Genomic DNA, 18,428 nt, shown 5'->3' on the forward strand with positions numbered 1-18,428 from the left:
ACACCCTAAATTTTTTACGTGAAATATTTTTGTTTCGTTCTTTGTTGAAAAACATTTAATACGTATTTTTTTATTTCAATATGACATACAAAGTTTCCAAGAAATAAATTTTTGAAATTTATCGTGATAAAAAAAGTGATCGTCTTAACTTTTTTATAACAGAAAAAGTATTTATCAAAAAAAATTCAAACATTTTATCTAATATAATATGATAATCTTGTAGGGCATTCAAAAAGGAGGATTTTTCTTTTCTTGACTTTTTTTCGTATCGTGCATTATTTGGCTCAAAATGTTCATTTTCGTGTGTTTTTCAGAATTTTGTAAATAACGCTATAACTGTGGTAATTTTAGGTTTTATAAAAAAAAGTCATCAAGATAAATGGTTCGTCTTATTAAATACTATGAATACCCGCACAGAGAATTTTGATTCGTGGAAAAAAGTGGTCTCAAAAATAGTCCAAAGGAGCTCACTTTTTGAATTTTTATCCAAAAGGCTGGTTTACGAACTTAAATTTTATTTTAAGATACTAAAAGAATGTACCAAAGGGCAATCCAATCTGTAAATTGTTTCGAAAGTAATCGTGCTATATTAAAAAAGATAATTTTTCATCAAAATTTCACAAAAAGAAGACAAAATAAAATTAAAATCCCGGTGAATATTGTAGAATTAATTAATTAATTTTTTTCAAATAAAACTAGTACGTACTATCAAAAAATAAGTGGTGTAGTATTTTTAATCACGAGGCAAACTAAAATTTATTTCGAACATGAAAACTCTCAAGGCATAGCCAAAATTTTGAAATCATTCCATTTAACCAAGGCCCTTTTTTATACATAGCTTTTCGTATGGCATGGCAAGTGACACCATTTTCAACGGCTTTTGTTCGTAGCTTTTGTCGTGTTCAAAAACTTAATTTCTGACGCTGTTTTTTATGAATAAAACAAAAACTACGCGCCCTATAAAAAAATGAATAATAACAAATTTGTACATATTTTTTAAATGCACACGTTCTTTAATTCGTCCTTTTTCGTATATTATATAGTTTAACCGTAAAATGGAATTTTTTAAATTTTTTATTATTTTTTTCTGTGATAAAAATTTGAATTTTCAAAAAAATTCAAAAATTTGCTATGTCAACTATGTAGGATGTTAAAAAATCAACGCTTTTCTCGTTATGACTTTTTTGATTTCGTGCGTTGTTTGGCTTCAAATCTTCATTTTCGTTTGCACGGAGCAACTGTGCAAGGAGCAACTGTGCGCGAAGCAACTGTGCACGTGTGTGTTAACACACACGTTGGGACCCTTGTGACTGGCTATACAAATAACTTAGGTCACATACCAACCCTTTTCCAAGTTTCGGGGGAACGTTCACGGTTGGACCAGTGGTCACCGTGAGGAAAAGGTGTCTTTTCTTCTATCATCGCTATTATTTAATAATTTTAATTGTAATTTCCATTGAATAAATCTATTTTATTATAGAGATAGTGTTACTGACTAAAATCTTGTAAATTGGCGTTGTAAAATAAAATTATACAGAAAACGGTATTCACCATGTTAATTGGCGTCTAGCTCCCATTTTTGATTGCGGAGCTCAGAGTTTTTGAGCAAAGAATTGTGTAATTTTTGTAAACTAATCACATTAAAACTCTAATCAAATATACCGACAGAAATATAAACTTTTCAATTAACTTTAATGACAATACTTACAGTGTAAGGATTTGATATTTTGACACACAAAATAATATCACAAAATTTAATTATAATAGTCAGACGTAATTCAGATCCAAATTATATTCAATCTCAAAGATAATTGAGCCTGGCCTAAGGGGCAGGCCCGACGAAAATAATAGTATGCAAGGGCTTAGGTGTTATACGTGTCACAAGTTTCGTCGATAAATGATCGGCAATGTAGAACAGCCACTGATAACGAGGGTTTAAAATAAATAAACATTTTCTTTGATTCCAATAATGAATCATAAATAAATTGGCTTCCTCTAGTTTCAAGAAACTTGCACAGATTATTTGTTCACCTGAGGAAAAAAGTTTATTTTAATATTGTTTCAGTGTACATTAATTTTATTATTTCCTAATTTTGAATTATTTACGAAAATTTAAGGTAAAAAGATAAATTGTGACGATATTGTGTACAGAAGTAAAAAAAACTTACATAAAAGCGAGGTTAGGTCGTGCAATATAAAAGTATATATTCACACGGTAGAAATCTGCTACGCTTTCTGCAAATCCCTAGGATGCAAGGAGCTCGCAAACTTCTTTATCACACATTTTAACGAATGAAATTATTACCAAGAGCCGTCCGTAACAATGAAACAGCGTGTGTGTTTGGATACCAATGCATGTAATGAATTGTAATATTATACATTTATGGAAATGATATACAATTTGAGGGACAACCTCGAGTGCGAAGCACGAGATACGTGATGACAATATGTTCGTTAAAGCCGTAAGAGCTTTAACCAAAGAGAATTCGCTATCACCAAATTTCAGTTGGCGATGTTTGACCTTAAATTTTTAAAGGACCTGCGCACAAATCTGGGGAAAACACAAAGACAGATCGTGTGATCGACAAGTGTCAGAGGATGTACTGTTTAATGTAATGTTTCAACATACATAATATAATGCAATAATAAATATAAATGGTAATAACATACAATAATGATTACATTCTCATCAGAGAAGGTATTAGGTTTGTGTAAAATTTAACCTCCCCAGTTTTTGTCAAATTTCCACGTTTTGAGACCTCCTGAATCTGAAAAACAGGTTTTTACGAATGTGTATGTATGTACGAATGTATCTATGCATGTATGTATGTATGTTTGTATGTATGTATGCATGTATGTATGTACTGTATGTATATGTGTATGTATGTATGCATGTCTGTCTGTCTGTGAACACGATGACTTTTGAAAAAATTATTCTATTAGATTGCCCTTTAGTACATTCGTTTAGTCTCCTAAACTAAAGGTCAAGTTCGTTAGCCAGCCATTTTGGATGAAAATCCAAAAAGTGGGCACATTTTGAATATTTTAGAGACAACTTTTTTCAAAATTCAAAATTTCTCTGTACGTTTATTCATGGTATTCAAAAAGTCGAACAATTTATCCTAATGATCTTGAAAAAAAAAAAATTACCAGAGTTATAGCATTTACAAAATTCCAAAAAACACACGAAAATGAACAATTTACTTCAAATAACGCACGATACGAAAAAAAGTCAAGAAAAGAAAAATGTTGCTTTTTGAATACCCTGAAAGATTATCGCAACAACTGTTTGAATTTTCTTAAAAAATCAAAAATTCAAATTTTAACAACATACAAAATAATGAAAAGTCAAAAAATTACATTTTTCGGCCAAACTGCAAAATACGGTAAAAGATGAATGCACAAAAATTGTGCATTCGAAAAAGCTCTACAAATTTGTTATCAACCACTTTTTGATAGGATGCGTCGTTTTGGCTTTAATCATGAAAAACGTCATTAAAAGTAAAAAAAAATGTGCTCGCTGCGTGGGCACATTCTTATCACAACTTTTGTCTTTTAATTTCTTTTTCGTCTCGTGTGTGGGGTTTCAAAAAATATAATTTCTTATGTTTTAAAGCTATTTTTTATGATTAAAACTAAAAACAGAACTCTATCTGTATGTCTATCTGTCTGTCGTCATACCTGCCTGTCTGTGAGCACGATACCTTTTGAAAAAATGAATCTATTAGATTGGCTTTTGGTACACTCTTTTAGAGTTCTAAACTAAAGGTCAATTTCGTTACCCAGCCATTTTAGATGAAAATTCAAAAAGTGAGCGCCTTTTGAATATTTTAGATACAACTTTTTCAAAATTCAAGAATTCTCTGTACAGTCATTCATACTATTTAAAAAGTCGAACAATTTATCTAACGATATTTTTCATAAAATTAAAATTTTTTAGAATTATAGCGTTTACAAAATACAAAAAATACACGAAACTGAACCTTTAAGCCAATTAACGGACGATATAAAAAAATGGCAAGAGAAGAAAAAGTTTGATTTCTAAATGCCCTAGAAGATTATCATGACAATTTTTTGAATTTTCTTGATAAATCAAAAATTAAATTTTGACAGCATGAAAAATCCAAAAGTTACATTTTTTCATTCAAAATTCTCTCAGTATATCAAATATTCTCTAATATAATAATGCACTAAAAAACATATATACACTGAGAAAACTATATCGCATGAATTACAATATATACCGTAATTCCTGCGCTATATATCGTAATTATCGCATTATTATATCGCAAAATCGTGATATCATACATTGCAAGTTTTTACATTATATACCGCATAATTGTGTAACCTATAACGTAAGAATTTAATTTTATTATGCTATCACATTGTATTTCTTCATTTCTGATCTCGCAAGGGTTCGAGTAGTGAACAAGCGATCACAGGAAAAATTAAAGATAATGTTTACATCGATTCCAGTTGAAAGATTCACCGGAACAAAAATTAACCTTGCCAGATAAACTTGACATGAATCGAAGATAATTTCCGATTTTTAATCCCTCCTGGATAATCTTTGGCCTTATAATCGCTTTATTTTTATTCGAGGTGTAGCGACAATTACGACGCCAGCGCTATCCTGCATCGTATAACTTAATTAAATTGGGAGAGAAATGGGGATTCCCATCTGTCAGTCATTTCGGAGCAAATATATCAATAAACAAATTTTTTCGTGTTATCTGTTGCTGATTCTACACGTTTTACGGAAATTTCCTCACGTCAGCGTGACGCAATAGACGAGATCAGAATTATTCTCGCAACCTCTATGAAACTTTCGCCAAAATATGTTTAATGTTTAACCATTGTAAGTATTACCTGCAGTAAATTTAAACTTTTTTCTTTGATTGTTTTAAATCTGGTATCTAGATTTATAGCTCGCATTCACGTACTTTGCCTTTTTTCCATTGCTGCTAAGAACGCCGTGGCAGACAACAGCAAACAAATTTAACTTGATTTTTTCTGTGATATTAGTGCATTATAATACCGTACAAAGGTCCGGGTCCTGCTTTACGTTATCATATTGCTCTCTCTTGCAATATAGAGGTTTTGCGATATCATTGTGTGATATCTTTTTCTCCGTATATATATACACACATACATAAAGAAAAATCATAAAGAAAACATTGGAAATGAGCAAATTCAGTTTATGGAAAAACGACAAAAGTTGCAATAAAACGTTTAATAACAAATTTTTTTTAAAAAGAATACGTTTTTTTAACGGGAAAATGAAACTTCATCTTTTTAATACCAATGCAAGTTGCGAATTATAATAATATACATTTATGGGAATGATATAAAATTTCAGGGAGAAACTCGAGTGCGAAGCACGAGATACGTGATGAGAATGCGTTCGTTATAGCCGAAGGAGCTTTAACAAAAGAGAATTCACAATCACCAAATTACTGTTGTCGATATTTTCACCTTTAGTTTTAAAGAGTCTATGCAGAAAGATCGAGCGCGTAGCGCGAGGTAAATTCATTATCGAGCGCGAAGCGCGAGAATCAACAGCCGCGCGCCCTAGGCGCGCTCAACTTTTTGAGCGCAGCGAGCCGCGTACCATATTTACTATTTTCGTAAATAAAATATCGAGTTGAAACTTTGGAAAATGTATCAGAGTACAATGAAGTACGTTTAGGTCCTTCATTTGGATAGGAACTTCACTAAAAATTATTTCATCTTATTTGTTAACCTCGGAATTTTTTTAACTCTCGAACTTTTTTTATACGAAGAATATTGATCTCAAACTTTGAGAAATGCAAGAGCCGAAAGAAAACTACGTTAAAGTACAAAATTTAATAATAAAGGATGTAAACAACAAGTTTCAACTAAATCTTAAAGGACTCAGCTATCAGTTCCATCGGCATCAGCCGGTACCCTGGCGGCCACTAGACGAGGCTCTACAGCTGGCTCGTCCTACGTTGTGACTCCTTTGTTATGTGCCGGATAAGATTTCTTTAAAATATTTTTTTTTTCACATCGTTTATAAACAAACTTTGTACTTCAACGTAGTTTTCTTGCGGCTCTTGAATTACTCAAAGTTTGAGACTGATATTTTATGTATAAAAATGTTCGAAGGTTAAAAAAATGTCGAGATTCAGAAAAAAAGGTTAAATAATTTTTAGTAAAGGTCCTACCCAAATAAAGTGCCTAAGCGTACATTATAATTTGGAGCAATACCGACCGTGCTGCTGTAAACCACTGGAATCAATTTTCAAAGTTGTCAATTGGCTAGTTATGAGGTTTATATTTATCAAAGTGGGACAAAACAAAAATCACTCACGAACATTATGCACATATAATGCGAAAATTAATGTTTGCACTTATACATTCAGTGATCTGATAAAGTGAGGTCGGTAATATAGGTGTTTGGCTGTGTAACATGACCTAAAAACTAAATTGGGTTAATGCAGCGCTGCATGCAGTGGTAGCTGGGGCGTTGCATTTTACAGGCACAAAGGAACGCTTAATTTTTAATTACAAAAAAAAAAAAAAAAAAAAAAAAAAAAAAAAAAACAAGAACATTTTTCGAAAAAATCGCTTTGCTTCCGCGAGTAAAGTAGCCTTTAGTTTACGTGGTTCAAATATTATATTAAATAATGCATCCTCGTATATGTATTATGTATAAAACGAAAATCCGAGTCGTTTTAATCCCCTTAAGCGTTTCATATTAAATTTAGTATGATCCTGGGTATTTATAGTATTTATAGTAATTTAAAAAAGGGTACTTTTAATTAAATAAAAATGGATTAATGATCTTCGGCTGATAAAATGACAATATATATCACACACCATCCTTGAAAGCAAATTTCATGCCAGGAATCTGGTTTTAGATTGTAGGCTCAATTCAAGTCAGGTTCTGAATTTATTTTGCTCATATTTTTCTTGTGCCAGAAAGGCCAAAATAAACATAAACGAGGTGTACAAGATTTTCATGAAGTGAAAGTTTCTAGTTACCATTATCCTGATTGATCTGTTTTAGCTTTGACTTTAACGAAGTAGAAACTTACCTGCATTATTCCACTCCCAATTTGGATAAGGCTTTAGCTTGGGGTTTTTTGTTGGCGAATGTCTTGGAACAGTCGTGAGAGTTGCAGGTATTCCATTTTTCCACTTTGGTAAAGTAACAAATACTCTGTCTCTCCAAGCTTCCAAACCCAAAGGCAAATTATTTTCCGGGACATATGAACCATCAAAAAGAGCTTGGTCACGAGCTTCATCGTTTTCGAAATCAAAGTCGATGAGCTTCCAAGAATAAACCTAATTTTTAACAAATGACAAAATTTGAATAGGAATCAAAATGTATAGAAAGAGCGGTTTTTGTTAGAATCTTGATTAATAAGAGTAATAAGGGTAACAACTATGCAGCAAAAAAGTTTGCATGGAAAAACAACTTTTTATCCTGCAATATTCATTCGATTTAGACTTTTTTTAAATTAAATATTTTGAAATTTTGAAATGATTTGTGTGATTGGATTGTTCATAAACAATTTGTACCATTTTTTTTAAACTTTTCAGATTTATAAACCAGGTCTGATATCTGTGCTAAAACCAGCTATAAATAATGCAGGAGAATAAAAAAAAATTGTGTGGTTCATTTTTTTTCTTTCGAATCTTCAAATTCCTCAAATTGCCCTAAAATTTACTCGAATCCACAAATAAATGAATGCGTTTTTCACATTTCCACCCTAATGAGACGGTATTTGATTTATGAAAAATCTGGATTTGTCGGTTTTCATAAAATCACCACATTTTGAGACCTCATGAGTCAGAAAAAAACGATTTTTACGAATGTGTCTGTATCCTGTAGACACTCTTTGACCAACCGTTATATTAAATTTATTACAAAAAGAGCTACACATTTGGTACTAATAATTTTTTTACAGGATGCATTTTTTTTGTTTTCATCGTGAAAAATAACATTACAAATAAAGAAACTTTGTTGTTAGAAAAATGACCAAGATACAAAATGTCAAATTTGTTATTAAATAAAAAATTTCATAATGTTTTTTATTAAACGTCTAAACACACATCTTTTCGTCATTTTAAAATCTTTAGATAGAAAAAAAAAACATCAAAATTGAATGAATAGTGAAGAATACAAATTCATTGGTTCATAGAAACTTTATTTACGTCACTGTGGGCCGATTTGTTTTCCAAAAAGATTTTCAGACTGAATTTGGCTATAACGCACAAGTTGCCTACTCATATCAAATTGTCACTTGCAAGACTTTTTCTCCTTTGGTACTTTGGATTTGAATAACGAAAAAATTACGTTATTCTTTATTGCACTTTCCAGCGATTTGCTACCGCAAATCTTGATATTACAAAAAATCCAAAATATTCGATAAAAATCAAGAAAACTCCAGAATATTGCATAAAATTACGGAAAATTCCAGAATGATCGCAGCACCTTCGCGCTCATTCAATATTTTTCAAAACACTCGCCAGTTTTATGCGAAGCAAGAATTAAATATGAGGGTTAAATACAAAAATCACCAGTTCCATTGCAGGGCCAGCATACTCATCCTTGGGATAATATCCCACAGATGGTTTAAACATGTGTTCCGGTTTATACATTTTCTCATTATCCTTTCCAGGATTATTAGCAGGAACAGAATTCGGATTAACTCTATTTAAATGAACATCGATTTCCCGTTCACTTTTTATCTTTGTATTGAATCCTATATTTTGGAAGCTTCCAGCAGTCATCCAGTCATTTGGTCCTGAAGAAAATCCTCGTCCTTCACAAGGCAATCCTAATTTCTCATGCACCAATGAATCACCAGTAAACTGATAATTACAGGAAATTACCTATATAAGAATCAAGGATAAAGTAATTAAAAAATGAAAATTAAAAGTTCTTGGTTTGCGCCATAGATCTCTTCCCAGATCGATTTCTCCGATATCTTTCTTATTATTCGATCACGAGTCTCGTGTAGTTGATCAAATTGCTTCTTCGAAACGAAAGGGAAGAGAGATTCATTAGAATAAAAAATAGCAAAGTGAAACCTGATCTAAGTATTTAAAATAAAGTTTCTTATTTTTATAATCATTTTATGAAGGTTTTTAAAATTAATCAATTTGAAAAAATGTTCAGTTAGAGGAAATGGCTCGAATATAGCAAACCACCTCCTTTTCGATGGATTGCCGCTGCCAGGACTCTATGAAGTGAAATTGAATGAATGTCATTCGAAAGGCTATTGAATAGCCTTTCAAATAGTAGGGTTGATTTCTTCACATCACCAGATTTTATTTTTTAAATAAAGATTTTCTAAAAAACTAGGTTTTTGAAAATCGAAAAAGGGTGGCTCGAATATCGCACACCTAGAAAAAATCAAAATACACAAAAAACAAGAAAGTTAACGGAATGCAAATATTTATTAATATAATTTTGAAGAATACAATATACAGCGAAATTATTGACAATAGACTCACAACCATCGGGCTGATAATGCTCCGATGCATCCACTCTGGGATCATTCGTTTCTCCTCTGGCAAAGTGTAGGTTCCATCGCAGAAAATGCATTAAGTTCGTGAACGCATGAACCCTTTTTGTAAACATTCAGAAAGTTGAATAATGTCTAACTGTAATTTTTGGGTAAAAAAGTGTGCCTTGTCCTAGTGTGCCTTATGCCATATTCGAGCTATCTCCTCTATAAATTAAATAGTTTAACTGAACCAAAAATATTAATTTCCAACAAAATAATTAAATCCTCAACTAAAACGGTTTAATTTTTAACTAAACAGTTGCATTTTTCACCAAAATATTGATTTTATAACAAAAAAGGAAAATTTCCAACAAAATACATTTTAACCCTCGAGATAAGCACCCTCAACATATGATATTCCTAGAACAATGGAACGTTTAGGAATACTAGTATAGTTGCTACGCCTATACTGGCATAGTTGTGAGTACCATCAGGTAATGTTTGTTCAAGAACTATATTTTCTAGTTCTGAGAACCAAACTATAGTTCTCTGAGCTATATCGTTTTTTCCATGCATATATTTTCAATAAAATAATTCATTTTGCTTCCAAAAAAGACGACTTGTTAACAAATTACATTATTCTTCAACCAAATAGTTGAATTTCCGGATAAAACAGTTAAATTTTCTGTGATAAAATTAATTTTCAGCAAGAAAGAACTAATTTTCAACAAATTAGTTACATTTTCAACCAAATTAAGGAATTTTAACAAATCAGTTTACCTTTCGACTAAGTAGTTGAATTTTCTACTAAATTGTTCAATTTTCGATTTGCAAATACGAATTCTGTACAAAATTGTTACATTTTTAACTAAAAAATATGAAATTAGAAAAAAAGTTCATTGTCAAATAGAAAATTAGTTTTTAACAAAGAAATTCAAATTTCAATTAAATAATTGAGTTTTTTACCTAAAAAGATGAATTCTCGATAAAAAATTTAATATTTTGTTCAAAAATACAAAGATTCAATGAAATTGTTGAATCCTTAACCAACAAAGATTAATTTTTGATCAAAGAGTGGCATTTAAAAAAATTACATTCCTGCCAAATCAGATAGTTCAATTTTCAATTAAAAAATCAGCTTTCAACCGAATATGGAGTGGTGAAATTTTCAGTTAAAAAAATTAATTTTAAATCAAGAAAAGGAATGTACCCTAAAATAGTTATATTTTGAACAAAAGAGATAATTTTTGTGACTAAAGTGATGAATCTTAAACAAAGAGTATGCATTTTGAACAAAAATTTCAACTAAGCATAGATAAATTTTCAACCAAAACCGGATTAATTTTAAATAAAAACAGTTTAATTCTACTAAAACGACAATTTTTCAACAAGTCAGTTAAATCCTCTACCTATAAAAATTAATTTTCAACCAAAAAGTTTAAAGTCAACTACTTAAGATAAATTTCCCACAAAAACAAAAAAGAATTTTTAACATAATAGTTAAATTTTCAACCAAAGATATGTATTTTTAACTAAAATGATGAATCTTCAACCAGAAAAATACATTTTTTTAAATTTCACTTTCAACCAAATATAGTTCAATTTTCAACTAAAAAAGATAACATTTCTATCCAAAAGAGAAGAATTTTCAAGTACGACAGAAAAATCCTGAAAAAATATTTATAGTATGATATTTCGAAATTTGAAATGACCTACAGTTTAAAATGTCCAAATGATGAAATTCTCAATAGTTTGTAATATTACCGAGTTGATAATCCTCGATGATAGAAAATTCCCCGAATAAAATTATAAAATATCCGACACTAAAATTGCCGAGGACAGGAAAAGTCATGAATGATCAAATTCCTGAATCTACAAAATGAAGAAATTGTTAAATGAGAAAAAATAAATGAAGTAAAACATTTTTATTTGATAAGCATATTTTCTAATTTATTTTAATTTTTTAAATTATTGTTTAGTGCCGGATATACTTTATATTATCAGAAATTTTATTGATTCTCCTGATTTTTTATTTGTTGTGCTAAATTCAAATATTGAACGTTACAATTTGAATTGTTCCACTTAAAAAAAACTTTATATTTGAATGAAATTGTTAAATTTTAATGTATAAATAATAAATTATTATTAATTTGAAACGACTTAAAAATAATTAAACTTCTAATTTAAAAAGATTCTGTTGAAAAAATGAAATCGTTCATTTTTTAATGTCTTTTACTTAAAATGGCTTGAAGTGACATAATTTTGAGCACTTGCAAATTAATCGATTTATTCTTTAATTTTTATTTTTGAAAAAATAGCACGGACTTTTATTTTAAAATCAGAAATCTATGAACGGATGGCCGTAAAAAAATTTGGAGAATCGGGAATTTTTTTCTCGTTTAAAACGGCCACTCAGTTATTTTCAACTTAATAAATAAATTATATACGAAATTTCTCTAACTTAAAGGATACGAAAAATAAATTTGCCCCTTGCTACTTTCTAAGGGAAAGTGGCCCAAATGCTGTGTGAATAAGAAGATAAGACATCTCTATTGAGTCGTAAATTTGTGTAAACAGCATTATTGCCCCAAGTCACTGTCTATAATTTTTTATGTGGCGCATATAAAAAAAGTGTACATGTTATCCGTTTTTATTTTAGAATCTGCAGTAAATTATATAATCATATGATCTTGCAATCACGTGCAGTAATAATTACAGTATACTGTTCGCTCTATATACATAAAATAAAATTACTAAAAAAAATTATTATTAATTTTTAAGAAAAGATTGTATTAACATCCAATCAGTTCAACTTTTAGGCAAAAGTGATGAATTTTCAACAAAATAGTTCAACTATTCACCAAATAGTTAAAAATTCAAGCCAAAAAGATGAATTTTTTCCAAAGACAGTTTAATTTTTGATAAAAAAGATGACTTTAACAAAACAGTTTAATTATCAATGAAATAATTGAATTTTTCAGAAAATATCAGAACTTTTAATGTATGTATAAAGATAAATTTCCTACTAAATGACGAAGTTTCAATCAAATGGTTGAATTTCCAAATAAAAATATATTAACCAAAAATTAAATCTTTAAATTTTCAGTTTAGAAAATTAATTTTCAACAACAATAAAAAGAATTTTCAACCTCTTGAATTTAACAAAAAATACGAATTTGTAACGAAATAGTTGAGCCCTTGACCAAAGAAATGAATTTCCTACTAAATAGTTGAATTTTCAACTAATGAAGGATACATTTTCAATCAAAAATGGAATCTTTACACTTTCAGATGAAAAAAATTAATTAAAAAAAAAAACAAAAAAAAACGAATTTTCAGGAAAATAGTTAAATTGTCAACTAAAGTTAATTTTTACCCAAACAGTTTTAACTTGTTAACGAATAGTTGGATTTTCAACGTATAAAAGATGCATATACAACAAAAAATGGAATGGTTACATTTTCACATTAAAAAATGATTTTTAACACAATATTAAACAGCGAATTTTAAACAAAATAGTTGTATTTTACATAAAGATATGAAATTTTAACAAAAAGTTAATTTTCAATTTTTTATTTCTCTTTCATGCTGTTTTTTCACTTTTTATCGGTTAAAGACTTTTCCAAGATCATGAAATACAAGTAACTGTTCAAAATTTGAGGTTCGAGTGCCACTTACCTAAAATTTAGGATATTTTATTTCGTGAAACTGAAAGGTCGTCAATCGCCAAAGGCATGGAACATGACTGATAAACTTGATTCCACACTTGAGAAACATTACTATTGGTACATTTCTGCCTTTACATTAGTTGGCACAAAACTATTAAAATCCCAAAACCGTCCTTGGAACGCTCCTAGGACGTCCTATGGATGACCAAAGGACATGTTATAAAAGACGTCTTAGGGATGTCCCAAAGACGTCTCTAGGACATCCTTAATTTTTGTACCTATTGGGTATTTTCTCGAAAAAAGCGTATGGCGTATTCCCATGATGTCGTGCTAAAATACACAATTTAAAACCAACTAGGGCTTCTCTAATTTTTTCTTCACCTTTTCATTTTTTTCAGTAAAAATGTTGCTAGAAAATTGATCTTTTCAGTTGAAAATTCACTGTTTGGTTGCAAACTCGTATTTTTTTGTTGAAAATTCAAATATTTTAGCAGAAAATACATATTGTTGGGTTGTAAATGTAACTTTTTTAAAAAATTCCCCTTTGTGACAAAAATTCAACGTGTTGGATGCCAATTTTTTTTCTTTACTGATTGAAAAATCTTTCTTGGTTGAAATTTCAACTATTCTGTTGAAAATTCGTATTTTTTGGTTTAATTTAACAGTTTTGTGTCTAAAATAGAAATTTTTTTAAATGGAAATATCAACTATTACACTTTGTGTCGAGAATTAATTTTTTTAATCAAAGATTTATCAGTTTGGTTGCAAATTTTAATAATATTGTTGAAAATTCCCTTTTTCTTGGTTGGAATTGTTGTATTTTAACTGAAAACCTTTTAGTATAGTTTTGGACATATGAATTTTCTATGGGGTTGTTTTTGTTAAAAATATTACGTAACAGTATAGATATACCACCCACCCATGGAACAGATCGTAACATTTTCCCGAACCCCCTCCTCCTCTAAAGCTGTTATGTAATTTACTGATGGCCCTTACCTAAAATATTGAAATTTGTTACAGTTTTATCCAAAACCGTGAGCCCTAAAAATATTATACTCAAAATATAAGATCCTGAACGTCTCAAATCGCAATAGACTCAAAACCGTAAAGTCCATGCCAGTCCATTCAGTTGTAAAAATAATTTTTTTCTATTGTTTTGAAAGAATGATTGCTTATTTAATTTGAGCTATTCGCTCAACTCTGTCCTTTTGCGGCTTTCGTCAAAAGACGTAATTTTCATCCAATTTTCATTCATAAAACCTTTTGCTTGAAAGGTTCTTTACAATTGAGGTGACGGAAGCAACAACTCGACAAGCGCTTGAAACCGCGTAGAAGGATTGTCCACCCGCGAAAATCTATCGATAAAAAAAAGTGACCGAAACGTAAAACAAAATATACTTTCGTCTTCAGCTTGACCCGGCCCACAAATTTATTTCATTCGACAATTATTACTCAAGATAAATAATAAAAACTTAGAAAATTTTCCGATAAAAAATCTATGTTTTGTAAAACACAACTCGCGATTATTCAGCCGTTTGTTGATAGAAATGCTTGAAATTGGTATGGTGTATTCTCAATATAGAAGCGATGACCATAAAGAACGCACTATGTTTAAAAAGGAAATGTGTTTGTTTTTCTTGAATAGCAAATTGATTCCGAACGAAAACCACTTGTTTATCTTGAGTAATAATTATCGAATGAAAAAGTTTCATAAGAAAAACTCGTCGGCCGGGTCAAGCTGAAGACGAAAGTATATTTGATTTGAGGTTTCAGCCATTTTTTTTATCGGTAGATTTTCCCGGATGGACAATCCTTCTACGCGGTTCCGAGAGCTTATCGAGTTGTTGCATCCGTCACCTCAATTGTATTCGTCACGCTTTTATAAAATATTATGTAAATAAATTGTTTTATTCCCAAAATGACCAACTAAAATTACTTGTACGTAATATTTTTAAAGAAAATAATGAACATGAAAACATGACAAATATAATTGAACATTTTAAAGAATAGAATGAGCTTTTATAAATTGAAATGAAATTAAAATTACCACCTTTGCCTAAACCAGGAAAACCCAAATATGCAAATAACTACATTTAAATAAACAATTATGACCTTAACTATTTTTTTATTATTTAGATTTGGGTTTATCTTCTACATTTTTTGCAATAATCAATAAGCCTTCTTTTTGTCAGTTTTATAAATATCATTAAACATTAAGCAATTGAAAGATTGATTGGCTTTCACTCCTGGAAATTTTTCAAATAGGTTTTGAATTTCTATGTTGTTATTTACACAAAATATTATTTGCAAATTTCTATGATTAGGAGGGCAAATAACATATAAACATTTTTGTTTAAACAAAAGATATAAATTATTACCTGAGGCACTGCCTAAATCATAGAATTATATATTGTCATGAATTATATATTGTCATGAATTATATATTGTCAAGCTATAAATATTTTTTCTACGAAAATAATTGTTCAAAATAAAACATAATTTTTTATATTAGCTGCTTACATGAATAACAGTTGTAGTTAATTTGAAAAATATAACTGCAAGAAATCAGGGGGAGACATTTTTAGTCGATTCCGTAAAAGCCGAGGTGAAAACAATTATGTGTATTCCTGGAAGAATGCTATGCATGGGCATTTTTAAAGAATAATTTAAATAAATAAAGCCTTATGTCAAAATACAAAATATGACTACAAGGAGTCATTGACAAATTACTTTCAGTTTATTCTGCGAAGAAATTAAGCCTATTTATTCAGACATTGTCAATCTGTTTGTTTACAAAAATGGTTTACGTAATTGAAAAAGATCAACTGCTTTTAATTAATCGTGATCGTACATTTATTTATCTCATATTTAATGCAAAAACAATTAATTTTAACAACTAATAATTGCAAATTACGGAAAAATGACTCTTGTTCATTAATTTATTTATAAAATAGTAAACAGTTTTTTTCTTACTTCGGATTCGGCTAGAATTATTTATTAGCAGTTGGTATTCCAATAATTATACATTAAAAGTGATTGCCTTTCCCTAACAGATTTTGGGACCTGAACGATTATGCTGCAACCTGACGTACAAAGTTGCACGTCGGGTTGCTGCACACAGAGAGTAATAAAAATAATTAATGATTAAATTATTATTCATCATATTATTACACGACATATATCACGTACATAAATCAAATAACTTGATAAGAAATTCATAATCCACTTGAATTTTAATTTCTTTATGGGTGGATATTCAATACTCGAATATCCTGGATGCATCTGAGTATAAGTCGATTGTTTTTGCAAAAAAATCCTTAATAAATTCTAAACATACCATTTACCTGGAATGGACCTGAAAGATTACGGTTTGTACGTCCTAAGCGAAATTTTAATTTTTACCCCACTATACATGCGAAAATGTACCGTGGTGGGTACCCGGGTACCCGGGCGTGTACACAGGGATTCATGATAATTTACTGTGAATAATTATTTCCATAGAAAACAAATTTATACTTTCGCGCTGAAAATTTTTTGTTACTCGAAATCGGCTTAACTCCCAATGATCGTGATAATATGAATGCATGATTTATGCAGTATCTCTTTTATTTAACCAGAAATTTTCATATGCAAAAAGTCGTAGAAATATTCTTAGTTTGTCATGTTCTTCTAAAAAATGTCGCTGGAATACCTTGTCTCATTTCAGTATATTTTTCGCAGATTTAAGGGAACGTGCGTTTATGTGGATTCTAGCCCGGCCCCTCCGTGGACAAGCGTGGAATTTTGCCATATACCCCCTCCCCTCTAAACTGTCCACGTGGTGTATATGGATGGCCCCTTTACCTATTTGACTGATCTATACACAACCTTGACATTTATTTATACAATTTATGTGATACTTTCGTAAGCATAATTCTGATGTTCATCTTCCAGAATAGGCTAGAATTTTTTCTGCTTAAAATAGTCCGAGGAGTACCGTATTCACTGAGTTTCACACATTTGCATTATGGCCTTCACAAAACCAAATAAAAGAGTAATACGTTATGAAATATCCTGAATAGATTTTGTGAAGTACTAAGATGCTTCGTAGATTTAAATTTTCAAGTGGAGATAATGATGAGTTTTGAGAGTCTTTGTAAAAGAGTACTATACAAACAATAATAACCTCGAACTACAAAATGAAACAATAGAATCATTTACTATGAGGAAGTTTTTGTAAATTAAATAACATATTTCTTAAGCTTTCTCCTGCATCCTGAATCTGCGGATTTATTTCCAGAAAAACATGAAAATCTATCAAATTCTCCCTACTTTGTTTCCTAAAGCTTATGTTTTGAATAAAAAACACTTTCTTAGCGAATTAACAGCCTTTATTAAAGGAAGGGGGAGGGGGGAGCTGCAAAAAGTCCATGTTTTACTACAAGGGAAAGCGGAGGAAGATTTTTTACCACCAGGAAGTGGTAAAAAATGATCCACTATATGTTTGAAAATTCATGTATTTTTTTGAAAGTTCGTCTTTTTTGGTAGAAGATTAACTTTCAGGGTTGAAATTCCACTCTCCTTTTTAAAAATACAGCTATTTAGTTCAAAATTAATTTGTTTTGGTTAAGGATTCAACTATTTTTTGGTGAAGATCTATGATTTTAGTCGAAAATTTAACCATTTGATTATGAATGAACTTTTTGTTGATAATTTATATTTTCTTGTAGAAAATTCGTGTTTTTGGTTTGGCAATTCAACAATTTGGTAATAAGATCAAAGTTCATGTTTTCAAATATTTTTGTTGATAAAAATTCTTATTTTTGATTGATAATTCAACTACTCGGTTAAAAATTTATTTTTTCAAAGATTTACTTCTTTGATTGAAAATTTAACTATTTTGTAAAAAAACTCTTTTTTCCTTATGAATTAATTTTTTAATCAGAAAATGTAACTACTCCATTTGGCCAAAAATTGATATGTTTTATTTTAAAATTCGTCATTTGTTAGAAAATGTATGTTTGTAGATTAAAAGTTCTGTTCTAATGGCCTTTTTGCCTTAATAATGAACTATTTGGGGAAAAGTTGAACTATTTTGTTAAAAATTCGTCACTTTTGCTTGAAAGTTTAATTGTTTGGTTGTTAGTAGAACTTTTTGGTTAAAAATGGTTGGTTTGAAATTTTATCTCTTTTGTACAAAATATTTTTTGAAGGAAAATTTAACTAGTTTTTTAAAAATGCTATATATTTTGATTTAAAATCTTAGAAATTGAAAGCGTTTTTATATGTATTGAATTAA

At 29.8% G+C, this 18,428-nt stretch overlaps 1 protein-coding gene across 5 annotated transcripts in view; it reads right to left on the minus strand.

Annotated features, from left to right (window-relative positions):
- LOC117177322 (protein yellow-like) overlaps positions 1–18,428 on the minus strand; it is a 46,855-nt gene that overhangs the window by 7,441 nt on the left and 20,986 nt on the right. For all 5 annotated transcript variants that reach the window (XM_033367938.1, XM_033367937.1, XM_033367939.1 and 2 more), the window contains 2 exons: positions 8,551–8,865; positions 7,062–7,311 (listed from right to left, as the gene is read on the minus strand). In XM_033367938.1, the coding sequence (XP_033223829.1) occupies positions 7,062–7,311; positions 8,551–8,865 (565 nt within the window). The remainder of the gene's footprint in view (positions 1–7,061; positions 7,312–8,550; positions 8,866–18,428) is intronic.

The sequence above is a fragment of the Belonocnema kinseyi genome, chromosome 7, assembly GCF_010883055.1.
Source record: "Belonocnema kinseyi isolate 2016_QV_RU_SX_M_011 chromosome 7, B_treatae_v1, whole genome shotgun sequence".
Lineage (NCBI taxonomy): Eukaryota > Metazoa > Arthropoda > Insecta > Hymenoptera > Cynipidae > Belonocnema > Belonocnema kinseyi.